The 17,197-nt window shown below is 48.4% G+C and overlaps 1 protein-coding gene across 1 annotated transcript in view; it reads right to left on the reverse strand.

Annotated features, from left to right (window-relative positions):
* DDRGK1 (DDRGK domain containing 1) overlaps positions 1-17,197 on the reverse strand; it is an 82,225-nt gene that overhangs the window by 4,826 nt on the left and 60,202 nt on the right. Inside the window, exon 6 of the mRNA XM_075572641.1 lies at positions 6,407-6,445. Within this exon, the coding sequence (XP_075428756.1) occupies positions 6,407-6,445 (39 nt within the window). The remainder of the gene's footprint in view (positions 1-6,406; positions 6,446-17,197) is intronic.

Here is a 17,197-nt window from a genome sequence, read left to right on the forward strand (position 1 = left end):
GCTACTTTTTCCTTCTGAAATTAGAGGTTGGTTTCCCTTGGCTGTGCTCTATCGACACCTGCTGCTCTCTGGATTACTCACCTGGATGGACTGCTCGCCGCAGATATCTGGAGTGTCCCTGGGAGTATACAGGTAAAGGGCCGCTGTGCCTTATTATATTTCCTGTATACACTGGACATTATTACATGTATTCATACTGGTTGGGCGTTTATTAATGTGTCATTTGGTGTGATTGTCACGTGGACACCACTAGACACATATCCATCCCGGTTTCATTGACGCATTACTTTGTGGACACTCCATTCTTATCTGGAAATTATGCTGCATATATTGTGCAAACGGAACCGTGTCTGATTACTGAGCACCACATACACTTTCACCCCGCTCTCTTCCCCACTGATTTCTGGGGGAGAGCGTGGGGCCTCTGGAAAGGACTCTTTCTTTCTCCTTTGTGCTGCCCTCCTTCTCCTATGGCATCGTGGCGTCAAAAGACGTTGTGTCGCGTTGTCATAGAAACGTGTTGTCACTGTGTCATTTGGCGCCGCAGAAGGAGGTGGGCGACGCTGCAGGAGGAGGCAAAAAAGTTAAGTGCCTACGGGTGGCAACATTTGAAATCTACCACTGCCTGTTCTAAAGCACGAGCGTTCCAGACCATAAAAGATCTATTCCCCAAAACACTCACGGAAACAGCTGACCAGATAGAGTGGGCTCCTATCAGCTGCTGTGACTGCTCTACCAGTGCTGGCAGCAGGTGGCGCTGTTACACAAAACAGCAGCGAGAGAAGGACCAAAAGGAGGAAATCAGAGAGCTGCTCAATGAGTCTACAGGAGTTATACAGAAACCTGGGACAACGCGTTTTGGTGCAATGCTACATTTTTCCCTCTTTGGCTCCGTGTAATGTAAGAAGCTCACCAGTCAATTTTTTTTTCTTTTTTCTTACATCTGGCAGGGATTTACTCAAGAAAAACTAAAATATTGGTGCAGAACTAATAATAATGCCACTCGATTGTGTGCTGGGTAACTCCTCCTACTGATACTCCCCAAATACAAAACTGGCACACAAAGATGAAAATGCCCAATTTTGCCTCAATGTGTCTCATCTTTATACATCAGGGTTCTTGCATGTGTTAATTACTTTCTAAGATATTTTACCAAGAAAAATACATTGGAGTTACCTCTCGTCTTCAGGTATGTCCTGGGCACAGAGTAACGTTGACAACATTGCAAGTTACAGCTACAAACATGTTCATTAAAGTAGGAAACAGCCCAGGTCTTGAAGGAACTTAGACGGGAGGGGGGTGTGAGGGATTCGGGTAACTTGTTCCAGCAGTGACGGGGGAATCAGTACGAGAAGGAAGATACCAAAATGGAGAAACGCAGTAAAACACATTTGGACTGATTTCTGTTAAAATGGTTCGTTATGAAAATGATGTCCAGCATGTTTATTAATGAAAAGTAAATATACAACGCCCCAGCATTACAATACCATACTGGGCAACGGGCTCACATTTTTTTTTTAAGGAGTTTACCTTATTTTTAAGCAGAAAATATTTCTACCACCTCCCTGATAATATTCCCCGTATGCCAATACAGGTCAATGAAAGTTTTAGAGAATCTCCTGCATTGTCATCCCAAATCGCGACTAAGAGGGAGCGTGTTTACACGTTGGCCTCTATGTACAGTTGGTATGGGTGTGTTATTTACAGCATGGCCCCAATAAAAATGTCTGTCAATCTACAATGGATCTACTGTAACTTTGCTCCTGGGATGAAATCGGCTACCGGAGGCCGGCACTTATAATAGCAAAGGCATGTGACATTGGTTGTGAAGGAGGACCAGGCAGAAGCAGCACTGCCCAATGTATTAGCGGTGAAGTCAGCAACAGCCAAGCTGGAGAACTGACCACTATGGACGGAGAATGTTGTACTGTAACCAGTCCATGGAATTCAGTTCTCACAGCTGGGACCTGCCATTAATAATCTCCATCTTCTTACAGTAGGTGGGGAAAAACGGGGGAATTCTCACAGGAGAGGTTTACAGTGAAACAAGACGGCAGCGTTTCCTGACCAATAAGCAAAAAAGCACAGGCTTGCAATGTTAACAGTACACAAGAGTATATCAGCTTGTGTGGCTCTGTGTGTGTGTGTATATATCTTTGTACATGTATAAATCTGTGTAAGAACTGAGGGGACCGCCGGACTTGAAGCTGTGGAACTCAAAAGCATCAGATGCCCCGACATCCGAGATATACCATGTTAACGGCTGCGGGGTCACCCAATCGGAAGCTTCAATGTCAGCTTCTTATTGGCTGCCAGAGTGAGGCTGCTTCCTGCGGTCACATTGTTTCTACTGGAAAAGATTTACATGGAAGGGAATTTCAACGTGAAACATCTCAGGACACTCTCGCCGCAGCTTAGGGTGTAGCAGTTCAGGTTCGGGGGAACACCTCATTTTCGAATCTCCGACTGAGCCTCTGATTGAGCCACCTGTGCTGAAGTGGGGATAACCTTAAAATCTGACCTGTTGGTGGTCCTTAAGCACTGGAGTTGGCCACTCCTGGCATAGATTAAACCAAATGTTTACAGCAGCAATCACACAAAAAAAGGCAATTGTTTTATTTTTACACAATTGTAACTGGGAGGTCCTCTGGACCTACACTGCTTTACATTCAGCTCCGGGGATACCTCCGCACACAAAATAATGAGCGTTTTTCGGTGCCAGTGTTTTCCATGGACATTTCAACATGGCTGCCACTATTGGGCCAATAGAAAGCTGCAACGTCATCAGGTGCAGCTTCCTATTGGCCCTCGGATTGACATGATTTGGTGGCTACATTGTTCCCCAGAGGGAAGAACCGGCACATACACCAGACGTTACCCCGGGAACGGAATATAGCACGGCGTAGCTCCTGGGCACTCTCTGGTGGGCACTATGTCAATCAAATAAAACAGGGGGGGGGGGGGGTTCAGGTGGGATTGCTGTTTTAACTCCAAAACTGTGAAAACAAAATACTCCACATAATAAAAAGCCCTCATCACATACTCACTTCCAATGGGGTTTTCTTATTCAAATATACAAAGAAAAATCAGGTGTAATAGAACTTAGGGTTGCATTGTAAGAACTCCCTTCATCTCAAGCCAAAAGCAGTATCCATGGCATGTTCCTTATTATTTTATAATCCAGATTCATGATGTACTTTTTGTGGTCTAAGCCTGAAATACTATGGTGTGAAAGTGCCACGTGCTCCTGGACACTGAAAGTGGTCTGATGGGTGCGATTGGCAATCTTGTTTTCTCTACACCAATGACATATAACGCAGGTCCCTTAGCATATGGCCAACTCGTAAAGAAGGAAGATGAGTCAGAGATAGGGGTCGTCACAACCCAACTCCAACAGCTGCTTAAAGAGCATACAATTATTTCCATTTCCAAATATTGACGTCTTTCTAATTTTTTCAACTACTGTACTTCAATTTGGTCCTACATGGAACGGCATCTTTAATACCCCAGGAACAAGCCGCACAGACTTTAAATATATTGCCACCTGCTTCTCTAACAGAGGAGGTGCACAACTGTGATTGTGTTATCACTGGGACAGGGAGAAAAGATGACACTCTGCTGCCCCTGTCATAATGTTACAACGAGACATTTAAATAACTTCTAGAAATAAACTGACATACCTAGATACGTCTGACTTTGTAAGGTCGGTATCGATCCGACCCAACAAACATTGCAATCATGATGTGCATTTGTTAACTTTGCTCTTGGCTACAGATAATGGGTCATTAAATGAAAGAGAAAGTTACAATGTGTAGTTGTCGTCAAATGTTAAAAAACACTTTCATCTCACTTCTATTCTAAAACAGATCGGACCTCGGACTATAAAGAAGAAGGAGGTCCATATAGCAGTTTTAGTTGCTGCATTGGTTCTGGATAAGTGCAGATTATGGGGTAGTCGACTCCAGTACTCAAGGGCCCCCAACAGGTCAGGTTTTCAGGATATCAGGTAGTGCAGCCTTTGACTGAGCCCCGTATGCTGAATCAGGGATATCCTGCAAACCAGACCTGTTCGTAGCTCTTGAGAACTGGACTTGACTACCCCATGTGCAGATTAATCGTAGGGTGGGATCCCTTTTAATGGACCAACAGAAGAGTCCGACATATATGTAATGGTGCGTACATCATATATGTAATGGTGTGTACAGTACATCATACAGTAAATGGCTAAATGTAATGGTGCGTACATCATATATGTAATGGTGCGTACATCATATATGTAATGGTGCGAACATCATATATGTAATGGTGCGAACATCATATATGTAATGGTGCGTACATCATATATGTAATGGTGCGTACATCATATATGTAATGGTGCGTACATCATATATGTAATGGTGCGAACATCATATATGTAATGGTGCGAACATCATATATGTAATGGTGCGTACATCATATATGTAATGGTGCGTACATCATATATGTAATGGTGCGTACATCATACATGTAATGGTGCGTACATCATACATGTAATGGTGCGTACATCATATATGTAATGGTGCGTACATCATATATGTAATGGTGCGAACATCATATATGTAATGGTGCGAACATCATATATGTAATGGTGCGTACATCATATATGTAATGGTGCATACATCATATATGTAATGGTGCGTACATCATATATGTAATGGTGCGTACATCATATATGTAATGGTGCGTACATCATATATGTAATGGTGCGAACATCATATATGTAATGGTGTGTACAGAGTTTTCAGAAAGAAAGCTTTGCACAAAACTAGCACAGCCTGCAACAAATCCAGCACGCAACGGTGACATGAGCCTCACTAACCCAGCGCAGAACAGCCGCCTTCACCAATCTAGTGACTAGAATAACCGGCGCGTATACGTAGCTCTTACATGTGTGGTTAAACCATAGAGAAATATATCAAAAGGAAATGTTCCGGTGAATGTGAACAAGCAGAAATCCTTTTATGTTGCGTATGAAGTGCGTCCTGTCTTAACCGCACACAACAGGCGCCTTTATGGGAGAGGAGCGTTTCACCCATAACCGGAACATAAAAAGGTTTCCCAGCCTAGGAAGCGGACAGACCCGCATACAAATCGCACACGGTTGCCTTGTGTGTCTTGCTCAGTTATGATCTGGTCGTACATCCCCCTTGTACCATCGATATGTTGTTCCATTAAAAAAGGTGCCAAGTATCTTACACTTTCTGGGACCCGTACAGCTCTAACCCATAACAGCAACCGGTCGTACACCACATCTCCAACTTACCGACACCAATATTAAGGAGCCGGGTTGTTAAAATGCAGACCTCCCACCCCCTTAATCAGCCGACCCAAGTACACACGTCACTGCAGTAGTCACGGAGAGATTTCTCGCCCAGGAGAAAGGTGGAGAAGCAGCAATGTGTTGGGATGTGTTTATAGCTTTTTTTTGCACTTTTCTCTCTGTGTTTCCTCACCATTTCGTAGGGCACTTCGGTTTAACATTTTTTTATTATTATTATTATTTTTCATTTTTTTTTTAAAAACAGTTTTAACTGCCCTGTAGCTCTCATATAGCACATATAGTGTGTAGCTCTCATATAGCACATATAGTGTGTAGCTCCCATATAACACACATAGTGTGTAGCTCCCATATAGCGCTTCTAAATGTTAACCATGTAGACACCACATACGTCAGTCCCCATACTGTAGAGCAGGGGGTGCTCAACTCCAGTCCTCAAGCCCCCCCCCCCCAAAACAAGCCAGGTTTTCATGATATCCCTGCTTCAGCACAGATGGCTCAATCAGTCTCTGATTCAGCACAGCTCAATCTGAGCCACCTGTGCTGAAGCTGGGATATCCTGAAAACCTGCCCGCTTGGTGGGGGTTGGGGGGAGTTCAGGCGTGAGGACTGGATTTGAGCACGCCCTCTGCTGTAGTAGAATGTGTAGCGGTCACCCAGGACTATTAAAGCGCTTTGTGGAACACGCAAGTTCTTAGATGGGTTTGGAGGTCAGAGGGACACGCAGACTGGGATGGCTTGTAATGGACAACATCTTTACAGATAACACGATACGGTACAGAGCCTGATCCCCACACACCTCTCCATGCACACCTCAGCCGCACAGAGAGAGAAGCACATATGCAGGAAATATGCCGGGGCATCAAAAAGTCAGACACACCTACACCTGCCCAGGGTCTGCACGGCTAGTAGGACGCTCTGCACACAGGGGAGACGAAGGGGCGGCAGGTAAAGGGAGACCCGTGCCAGTGACTTTATACATAGGACCTGAGCATTCTTCATTAGCCCTGCTGCTGGCAGAGGACACGGTAACAGTCTTGTATAGGGGGGATCAGCACATACGAGGAAAAGAGGAGACCTGCTTCTTACCTTGACGAAGTTAATAAATTCCGACAGAAAGCTGCGGGACTGAAAATTAAAAACAGAAATAATACGATTAGATGAAGAATAGCAATGGAATACATGGCGTAAAGTTGGGGGGGGGGGTATAACATTTGCCTCTGTAGAGGTAACCAGAATCATTGTCCCCTCTGTTGCATTGTAGGGGTATCTGTTGTGTTACCTGGCGGGGTAAAAGTCACACAGTATTCAGTACATATAACTTAAACGGGCAATCCCAACTAGTATCAAAGTGAACTCATTCCCGTGACATGTTTAAGGGGCCATGTCTGGGTAAGTGATACTTTTTTTTTAACCCCAAAGTGACACTTACTGTACAAGTATTTTTCAATTATTTTGTAAAGTGAGACTTGGAAGGGGTGTGATTTCCTCTGGCGGCTCCCTTGTGTGATCAGCGAGCATTTGTACAGCCAGAGCCCCCCCCCCCCCCTCTCGGCTCTCTGATGGGGGGAATAATGGTACAGAAAACAATTGATTGACAAATACTTCCATGTTCAGAGGCCCCCTAAGAAATTGAACTGGACGACTATATGGGGGACTGCACCTTTTAAGAGTCTTATCAGCAGTTTGATACAACGTTCATCAAACCCACAGAAGAGCAGCAATTAATTTTCAAGAACTTTTTGCAATCGATTCGTTATACTGCAACTGCGAGCGCAATGATCATCTCTCAGGTATATTGAAAGGACATTACAACAGGACGGTCACTTTCACTGCACGCAGAAAGGGGCAGATAGCTACGGCGACACGGGGATAAATAATGAAGGACGTTAGACGTGGGAACGTGATCTGGGGTTACCTTGGCCCGGTGGACAAACCCAAACATTGGGCAAAATGTGGAACGCAAACCCCAATTTAAATAAACTATTACAAAGCGTTGAAGATGTGCAGACTTGGATGCAGTATGATGTTAAGTCAGGGGGGCTCATCTCCAGTCCTCAAGCCCCCTTAACAGGTCAGGTTTTCAGGATATGCCTGCTTCAGCACAGGTTGCTCAATCAGTCCCTGCTTCAGCACAGGTTGCTCAATCAGTCCCTGCTTCAGCACAGGTGGCTCCGAGGCTCAGTCCAAGACTAAGCCTCCGATTGAGCCACCTGTGCTGAAGCAGGGATATTCTGATAACCTGACCTGTTGGGGGGGATTGAGGACTGGAGTTTAGCCCCACGGATCTAAGGTATAAGGAAAGGTTAAGAATCATAACTTTTTGGGGGTTTTAGTTTATTTTTAGATGTGTGTTGATCATGATTTTTTTTTTTTTGCTCGTAGCTTTTTTTTGGGGGTCACCTTTCAACGGCACTGTAGGACATAATGGTAAAAAATTGTCGGTACTGTACTACGGTACTACTAATGGCAGTGTAATATAGAAGACTAGCTGATATCCCCGGCGTTGCCCGGGATTGCAGGGGCGGGGTGCGTGAAGGGCGTGGTGGGAAGGGGGGTTGAAGGGCGGGGAGGGGGTGGGGGGTGAAGGGCGGGGAGGGGGGCGAAGGGCGGGGAGGGGGTGGGGGGCGAAGGGCGGGGAGGGGTCGAAGGGCGGGGGACGAAGGGCGGGGAGGGGGGGCGAAGGGCGGGGGGGCGAAGGGCGGGGGGGTGAAGGGCGGGGAGGGGGTGGGGGGGTGAAGGGCGGGGAGGGGGTGGGGGGGCGAAGGGCGGGGAGGGGGTGGGGGCGAAGGGCGGGGAGGGGGTGGGGGGTGAAGGGCGGGGAGGGGGTGAAGGGCGGGGGTGGTGTGTGTGAAGGGCGGGGGGGTGTGAAGGGCAGGGGCGGGGGGGGTGAAGGGCGGGGGGGGGGGTGAAGGGCGGGGGTGGTGTGTGTGAAGGGCGGGGGGGTGTGAAGGGCAGGGGCAGGGGGGGTGAAGGGCAGGGGCAGGTGAAGGGCAGGGGGGGTGAAGGGCAGGGCGGGGGGGGGTGAAGGGCAGGGGTGGTGAAGGGCAGGGGCAGGTGAAGGGCAGGAGGGGTGAAGGGCAGGGCGGGGGGGTGAAGGGCAGGGCGGGGGGGGGGAAAGGGCAGGGGCGGGGGGGTGAAGGGCAGGGGCGGGGGGGGGTGAAGGGCAGGGGCGGGTGTGAAGGGCGGGGGGGTGTGTGAAGGGCAGGGGGGGTGATGGGCAGGGGCAGGTGATGGGCAGGTGAAGGGCAGGGGCTGTGGGTGGTGAAGGGCAGGGGGGGTGAAGGGCAGGGGCAGGGCGGGGTGAAGGGCAGGGGCAGGGGTGTAGGGCAGGGGAGGGGTGAAGGGCAGGGGCGGGGGGGTGAAGGGCAGGGGCGGGGGGGTGAAGGGCAGGGGCGGGGGGGTGAAGGGCAGGGGCAGGGGGGGGTGAAGGGCAGGGGCAGGGGGGGGTGAAGGGCAGGGGCAGGGGGGGTGAAGGGCAGGGGGGATGAAGGGCAGGGGCAGGGGGGTGAAGGGCAGGGGGGGTGAAGGGCAGGGGGGGTGAAGGGCGGGGGGGGTGAAGGGCAGGGGTAGGGGGGGTGAATGGTAGGGGGGGTGAAGGGTAGGGGGGGTGAAGGGCAGGGGCAGGGGGGGTGAAGGGCAGGGGGGGTGAAGGGCGGGGGGGGGGGTGAAGGGCAGGGGGGGTGAAGGGTAGGGGGGTGAAGGGCAAAGGTAGGGGGGGTGAAGGGCAAGGATAGTAGGGGGGGTGAAGGGCAAGGGTAGGGGGGTGGGGGGTGAAGGGCAGGGGCAGGGGGGGTGAAGGGCGGGGGGGGGTGAAGGGCAGGGGCAGGGGGGGGTGAAGGGCAGGGGCGGGGGGGGGGTGAAGGGCAGGGGCGGGGGGTGAAGGGCAGGGGCAGGGCGGGTGAAGGGCAGGGGGGGTGAAGGGCAGGGGGGGTGAAGGGCAGGGGCGGGGGAGTGAAGGGCAGGGGTAGGGGGGGTGAAGGGCAGGGGTAGGGGGGGTGAAGGGTAGGGGGGGTGAAGGGCAGGGGGGTTAAAGGGCAGGGTTAGGGGGGTGAAGGGCAAGGGTAGGGGGGGTGAAGGGCAAGGGTAGGGGGGGTGAAGGGCAAGGGTAGTAGGGGGGGTGAAGGGCAAGGGTAGGGGGGGTGAAGGGCAAGGGTGGGGGTGAAGGGCAAGGGTAGGGGGGTGAAGGGCAGGGGTAGGGGGGTGAAGGGCAGGGGAGGGGGGGGTGAAGGGCAGGGGTAGGGGGGTGAAGGGTAGTGAAGGGCAGGGGTAGGGGAGTAAAGGTGATGTAAGGGAGCGCCGGGGAGTTAAGGGAGCGATGGTGATGTAAGGGAGCGCCGGTGATGTAAGGGAGCGCCAGGGAGTTAAGGGAGCGCCGGTGATGTAAGGGAGCGCCGGTGATGTAAGGGAGCGCCGGGGAGTTAAGGGAGCGCCGGTGATGTAAGGGAGCGCCGGGGAGTTAAGGGAGCGCCGGTGATGTAAGGGAGCGCCGGGGAGGTAAGGGAGCGCCGGTGATGTAAGGGAGCGCTGGGGAGGTAAGGGAGCACCGGGGAATTAAGGGAGCGCCGGGGAGGTAAGGGAGCGCCGGTGAGTTAAGGGAGCGCCGGGGAGTTAAGGGAGCGCTGGTGATGTAAGGGAGCGCTGGTGATGTAAGGGAGCGCCGGGGAGTTAAGGGAGCGCCGGGGAGTTAAGGGAGCGGCGGGGAGGTAAGGGAGCGCCGGGGAGGTAAGGGAGCGCCGGGGAGGTAAGTGAGCGTTGGCGGCTAGGGTAGGAGGGCCGTGCCGCGCTTCCCCTCCGTCTTTCCGGGAGCCGGTTGAGAACGAGGGGGGAGGAGCCTGAAGTTGGTGGCAGGGGCAGGAGGGCCGCGCTTCCCCTCCGTCCGGGAGACGGTGCAGGGCGGCGCACGTGATGGGGGACGGGACGGGGGGACAGAGTGTGTGTGTGTGTGTGTGTCGTCACTCTGCCTCAGGCCAATGAGAGGTGTGCGGGGGCGGGCAGGCCAAGGGAGCCATCTCATTGGCCTGAGGCAGAGTGACGGGCGGGCCAAAGGTCGAATGTGATTGCCCCTAGGGACAGAACAGACAGACAGGGAGATATACATACACGGTTTGAAAAATATATAGATAGATACAAAGTACTGAATATTATAACGCAAGTATTAGTAGAAGTATCTTAAAGTTTTTTGTTGTAATATTTCCATGTTGGGCAAATGCTTTCCATTGCTCTTAAAATCACCACGTAAAATGTGCCCCATTTTTTTGCATTGTTCTGTGTCTGTAAAAGAACGACAATTCCATCTTTAGCCAAACAGGAACAACTGTAACACAATAAGTATCGGACAGGATGAAAATGATGCAGGGCCCAGTAGAGAATAACTTCTGGACATATCAATGTATTCCCACAGGACACCTCTCTTATTTTAAGGGTAAGGGAAATGTGCGGAACCCCATTATATTTCTGCGTTCTTTACTTCCCCCCCCCCCAGCCACATAGACTGCCCCCTTTAATGGATATGCTTAAATGTGAAAAAATCCATTAAAAGGAAGCCATAGTGATGCTGAAGCCATGGCCCTGCTGTCCTCTGGAGGGAGGGAGGGCCCTTTTCAGGCTCAAAAATATAGAGCACCTTGTTATGTGAAACATTCCATCAAACAATCTTTTTGACCAGAGTGGCCAATACCACTCCTGCTAGGAAGCCGTGCCATGCAACCACTACTCCTGTAGTAACAAAGTACACCCTCGCATTTCCCCCTAAAGTTATGCATAAAAACGATATGGTTTATCCCCCTTTGCGGACGGATCGCCACGCAACGAGCTGCTGAGTGCAGCAATGTGTGGTACGGTGCTCGGCTGCAAAGGGGGATAAACTATTACCCAGGTCCTTTGCTCAGATGTGGTTACATAGGTCCCCTTTTAGATGTGGCTATATAGGTCCTTTTGCTAATGTGGTCACATCTTTAGCAGGCGGCAGTGAATAAAATACACAGATTCGATGTGGTTTTGTGTACAACATAATGTTATGCATCAACACTGAAGGTCAAAACGATGATCAAAAATAAATAACCTATGTAGTTTCACAAGCACCTAAATCTATGCATGAAAAACAGTTTCACAACCTACCAAGAATCCCGTTTCACTCTTGATCTGCTCCACGTGGCAGTCACACGTGTACCGAGCGAGTCACCCACAAGTGAACAAAAAGTCACAGCGTAAAAAAAAAAAAAAGCGGCAGCAGAAAAAGAAATAACAACTTCTGCTCGTGCAAAAAGTTATTAAGCTCGGCAATCAGTACCGAGTACTGTCTCCCGTTCCCTACAGGACACTTGCAAAGGTTTATGCCAGGGGCGGCCAACGCCTGTCCTCAAAGGCCGCCGACAGGTCAGGTTATAAGGATATCCTTGCGTCTGCACAGGTGGTTGAAGACCGAGCCACCTGTGCTGAAGCAGGGATATCCTGAAAACCTGATCTGTTGGTGGCCCTTGAGGACTGGCGTTGGCCTACCCTGTTTTGTGCTTTTATAATGTGTTTACTTGCTGTATAATGTTATTCTCCCTGTATTATGTATGTAAATAAATGGTTTAAGTTTCCAATATCCAGAGTATGACACTGTATACATTTAAATAGTCTAAGGGGGGGTCAACTCTATATTTTCCAAGTCAGTCGCTCGGGACGTCTTTGGCTGGAAATCCCCACGAATGTCCAAGAAGCCCGAAAGGCCACTTCAGGGCCTATAGAATGACCAGGTCCTACACTACGTCTACATACAGTAGGGTTTACCTTGACGTGGCTGTCGGCTTGAGATGTTTTGGCCAACGGGTTGAACTGAATGACCCATAATTATGAGAACAGAGAAAAAAGAGATAGAAAGTAAGGAAATAATTGGTCATATTGGATGTAGCACTTGGGGCTTCCTTTGTCTATTGTTGTATACTTGAGGTCACTCTCACAGTAGCGCTCCAATTGACACAAACAAATATATTAACTGGATTTGCTGGTGATCCCTGTCCTCCTGCTTGCACCCCATTCCTAGCGGAGTATTTTTTCTCTTTTGCATGCACTAGGCGTATGTATGTATGTATGCATGCATGCATGCATGCATGCATGCATGCATGCATGTATGTATGTAATATATATATATATATCTATATATAAAACACACACACACACACACACACACACACTGCCGAGCCTACCCAAGACCTTGGGAGTCTCCCGGTCATTCTGGGACACTTGGGCAGCCTGAACCTTCAGGGCCCACGCAAAGCACACCGGGGATTTCCCCAGGAACCCCAAAAAGTCCAGTCTGAGCCTTACTCTAACCCCTTTAATCACTAAAGGAAATCCTCTGGTGTTCAGATAGTGTGGGGGTGGGGGTGGGGCATTAGGAGCGCTACTTTCTTTTAATGTACAAATCTCACGTACTTTTCATTTCCCAAACATAGCGTCACTTTCTCCGTCACACTTTCACTGCAGAGAGGCCGCCAGTGCATTATTTCCAGGGTATCTCCTAAAATGAGCAAAGGTCTCTAGCCCATTTTTGAGATGTTTACAACTCCTTGAAACCAGACCCCATTACAGTGACTATTTATAAGGCATTTCAGCCGCTGTGCCTGACTCATAGAAAGCACAGAAGCCAGCTGCAGCGGGGGTAACAAAACATGGCTCATGGAGACTATTTTAGTCCTGCCAAGCATCGCCATTTGGACTGCTCTGAAAGTGAAAGCACTCAAGCATGAAACACTGTACCTACTATATTTAGTATTATTTCAAGTACAGTTTCATAGTTTCCCATAGATCTTCATAAGTGACATTGCAGTGTGCAAAGCTTTTGGACACTCACAAACCCCTTCTTTGTGTGTACCCATTCAGGACCACCCTGAGCAAATGGTAAATGTGCAAAACGACACCAGTTTTTAACCCCTCCGCTGCTAGTGGCCAGCAATGGCAGCTAAAGGGTTAAATATTTTTGGTAGTTCAAAGTTCTAGCTGTGGTATTGATCGTTGCGATGTGGGGATCTGCCGCGGGTTGTAATACCATCTAAGGGACCAATGTGAGTTCTTCGTACAGTAGCTGGAATGAGAGTGTACAGAGCGTTCAAAACCTCACAGGTCTCTTCAAGTCTCGTCTATTCCTCAAGTCAAAAATTCAAATAAGTATAACAAGCTGCGGAGAATCCACACTGTCAGTGCTTAACCATTTGGAAATCCAATGATTTAGCCACTACGTAATAGGGTCAGGCACTCCTTGACGTAATGGCTAAGTCAGGTTTTCAGCTTGTTTTTCTAGGGGAAATTGTGTTCTGCTGCTAAACTTGATCTGGCCACAACTGGAACACAGGAGGACTCCTCCTGTGCAGCGCGAAACGCGATCTGGCCACAACTGGAACACAGGAGGACTCCTCCTGTGCAGCGCGAAATGCGATCTGGCCACAACTGGAACACAAGAGGACGCCTCCTGTTCAGCGCGAAACGCGATCTGGCCACAACTGGAACACAAGAGGACTCCTCCTGTGCAGCGCGAAACACGATCTGGCCACAACTGGAACACAGGAGGACTCCTCCTGTGCAGCGCGAAACGCGATCTGGCCACAACTGGAACACAAGAGGACTCCTCCTGTGCAGCGCGAAACACGATCTGGCCACAACTGGAACACAAGAGGACTCCTCCTGTGCAGCGCGAAACGCGATCTGGCCACAACTGGAACACAGGAGGAATCCTGTGCAGCGCGAAACGCGATCTGGCCACAACTGGAACACAAAGAGGACGCCTCCTGTGCAGTGTAAAACTTGTTCTGGCCACAACTGGAACACAAGAGGACGCCTCCTGTGCAGCGCGAAACGCGATCTGGCAAAAACTGGAACACAAGAGGACTCCTCCTGTGCAGCGCGAAACGCGATCTGGCCACAACTGGAACACAGGAGGAATCCTGTGCAGCGCGAAACGCGATCTGGCCACAACTGGAACACAAAGAGGACGCCTCCTGTGCAGTGTAAAACTTGTTCTGGCCACAACTGGAACACAAGAGGACGCCTCCTGTGCAGCGCGAAACGCGATCTGGCCACAACTGGAACACAAGAGAAGGACTCCTTCTGTCGTGGCCCATCTGGCAGGTAAACGTTTTACAGGAAATACTCAATGGTAGAAATTATGTTACCGTGGGAAGGGGGGTGAAGTGTGTGTGATTAGGATAAAAAGGTCAAATGAAAGGCGATTTGTAAAAATTAAACAAATGTAAACTATTTATGTGGAACCAGGGGTTTAAATTATATTACAATGTAACAATGGGCCTACACACTTGTATAAAGATTGTAAATCTTACTGGAACAGGGCCAGCTGGGATGCTATGATGTTTCACATACGTACTTACTGTGCTTAGGAACATGATTAACCCTTTAAAAATAAATAATAATAGTAATGCTCTACATAATTTTTTGAAGTGCAACATTTTCATGGAAATTGTTTTTTTTTTTTTTAATTTTTAAACAGTTTGGACCACTTCAAGTTACTAATGTGGAGAACCACTCCTTATAACTCAGTTCATACCTATATGTATCCAACGGTGTGTACCTGTATCATAAATATATTATGGTCTATTAATCTATATTTTCACACTGTGTGTGTTATATATAATAATTTATTTAGAGAGCATAAGAGCAAAATAGATCCAGCAAACTTGGACTTTCATACACAGAAAGAGAACAGAACTCACTGACACTGATCTTCTGAATACGCGGACATATATTATAATGATTTATAATGAGTTCTGAGTTATTTAGGGCCTAGATAGTCTTAGATCAGATGCTAGCTTATATATTTACAGTTTAGATCAGTTTAGACAGTGCAGATCCATCGCATTGAGTCTATATACACTCCTGATACAGATGCCGGGATACATAGCAGATGTATTACTGGGTGGCTGGCTACGTGGTTACTTTTAATTGAGTATAAACGTTGATACAACTATACCATAGCTCTACTTGATCTCACTCACTACTGAGGATAGTGGTTTCCAACCTTTTTTTTGGTTAAGGAACCCTCCAGTATGTGAAATTCTGATGAACCCCAACTTTCACTAATAGTGTGTCTGAGATCAGATGCATTGTAAGGAACCCCAACCCTCTCTAACAGCACGTCTGAGATCAAATGCATTGTAAGGAACCCCAACCCTCTCTAATAGCGCGTCTGAGATCAGATGCATTGTAAGGAACCCCAACCCTCTCTAACAGCACGTCTGAGATCAAATGCATTGTAAGGAACCCCAACCCTCTCTAATAGCGCGTCTGAGATCAAATGAATTGTACAGGTGCGCGGACGAGTATTCTAAAACTTGCCTTAAACTTGCCTTGGAAAATCTGGGGCTATCACCAGCAAGACTCAGGTACATGCTGGGTACATGCTGCAACATTTCAGTGACATTTCTGCAGAGACTAAAGGCCCATCGGATGAACACAACAGGGGTCCCTGGCAGTCCCATTCAGTTTGAACTGCCAGGGACCCCCGCTGTTAATCCGATGGGCCATTAGTCTGTCTGCAGAAATGTCACTGAAATGTTGCAGGATGTACCCAGCATGTACCTGGGTCTTGTTAGTGATTTCCCCAGATTTGTTTAAGAATACTCGTCGGCACTACAGTAAATTCTTCTGTATTTGGTACAATTTTCAAATGACTAGAAAATTGCAGGCAACCCTTTAGGGAGGCCCGGGGAACCCAAGGGTTCGAAGGAACCCTGGTTGGAAAACACTGCCTTAGGAGCAGAACAGGTGGCAACTAACACTGTATACTAATACTGTACTAAGATATTAAGGTGCTTATACTAATAGGACCATCACTATATCGAGATCTAGGCTTATCTCGTAGGACAGGGAACGGAGTTCGTGCTCAGTTCAGGTTTTTTTTAACGTGTGAGTTTTTGGATTTCCATAACAGGTTATTATTATTTTTGCAAATGACAACAGGAGGTTTCCGGGTGCACGATAGCGGGACCTGTTCTCCGTCTGTGTATGCAGTTACCATACAATCGCTGCACCCCTCCTCTACGTATTCCCGTTCGTGTGATATTGCAGTGGAGCAGGGCACGCTCCTTAGTTTGCACACGTGGACTTTCTCAATAAATGGAATTTATTTAGAAGGTGATCACAGTCTAAATAAACTGCACTTATTGGGAGAGTATGCTACATAGCCTTACTCCCGTAACTCCTTGGCTCTGTGTATTATAGGAGTGCCTGATGTACACTATGTCTTTCATTTAATATCATTTGACTTATTTTTTCTTTTAAACATTTTTAATAATCCAGTGTATAATTAATCCAGTGTAGAATTAATTATTTTTGGAACCATTACGCGACCTGTGTTGGCTTTTACCCTGTCTTTTCTGACCTACAGTATGTGTATGTATATATGTATATACAGTAAGATATTCCGGGATAGTGTAAAGACCCCTGGATTAGAAGAGCAGAACAAGGCACATTAAGTCTATGAAACGTGGCCAAGAAGTACTCATTTCGCAAGTCCCGCGTTACTCTCCCCCACGTGTACCAGCACATTTAATGCTCACATTTTTCACCACGCCGCTCCCACTGGGACGTGGAGAAAGATTTATGTGAAAAAACATACAAAACACTTTCCCAATTTACACTCCCCAAATAAGGAACCAATGCAGACTGGCACCTCTGGTGTGTGTGTGTGTGCATGTGTGTGTGTATATACACACACACACACACACACACACACTCAAATAAAAAGATCACTTGTGAGCACATTCACATGTCTTAGACAAGTCTGCAACCCTGCCTTTCACCATTATCAGCTAGCATACAGTGCTTCCACTGCAGCAAGGGATTCTGGGAAATGACATGCAAATGAGCACACCGTGTCACCTT

This window comes from Ascaphus truei, chromosome 1 (genome assembly GCF_040206685.1).
Source record: "Ascaphus truei isolate aAscTru1 chromosome 1, aAscTru1.hap1, whole genome shotgun sequence".
Classification (NCBI taxonomy): domain Eukaryota; kingdom Metazoa; phylum Chordata; class Amphibia; order Anura; family Ascaphidae; genus Ascaphus; species Ascaphus truei.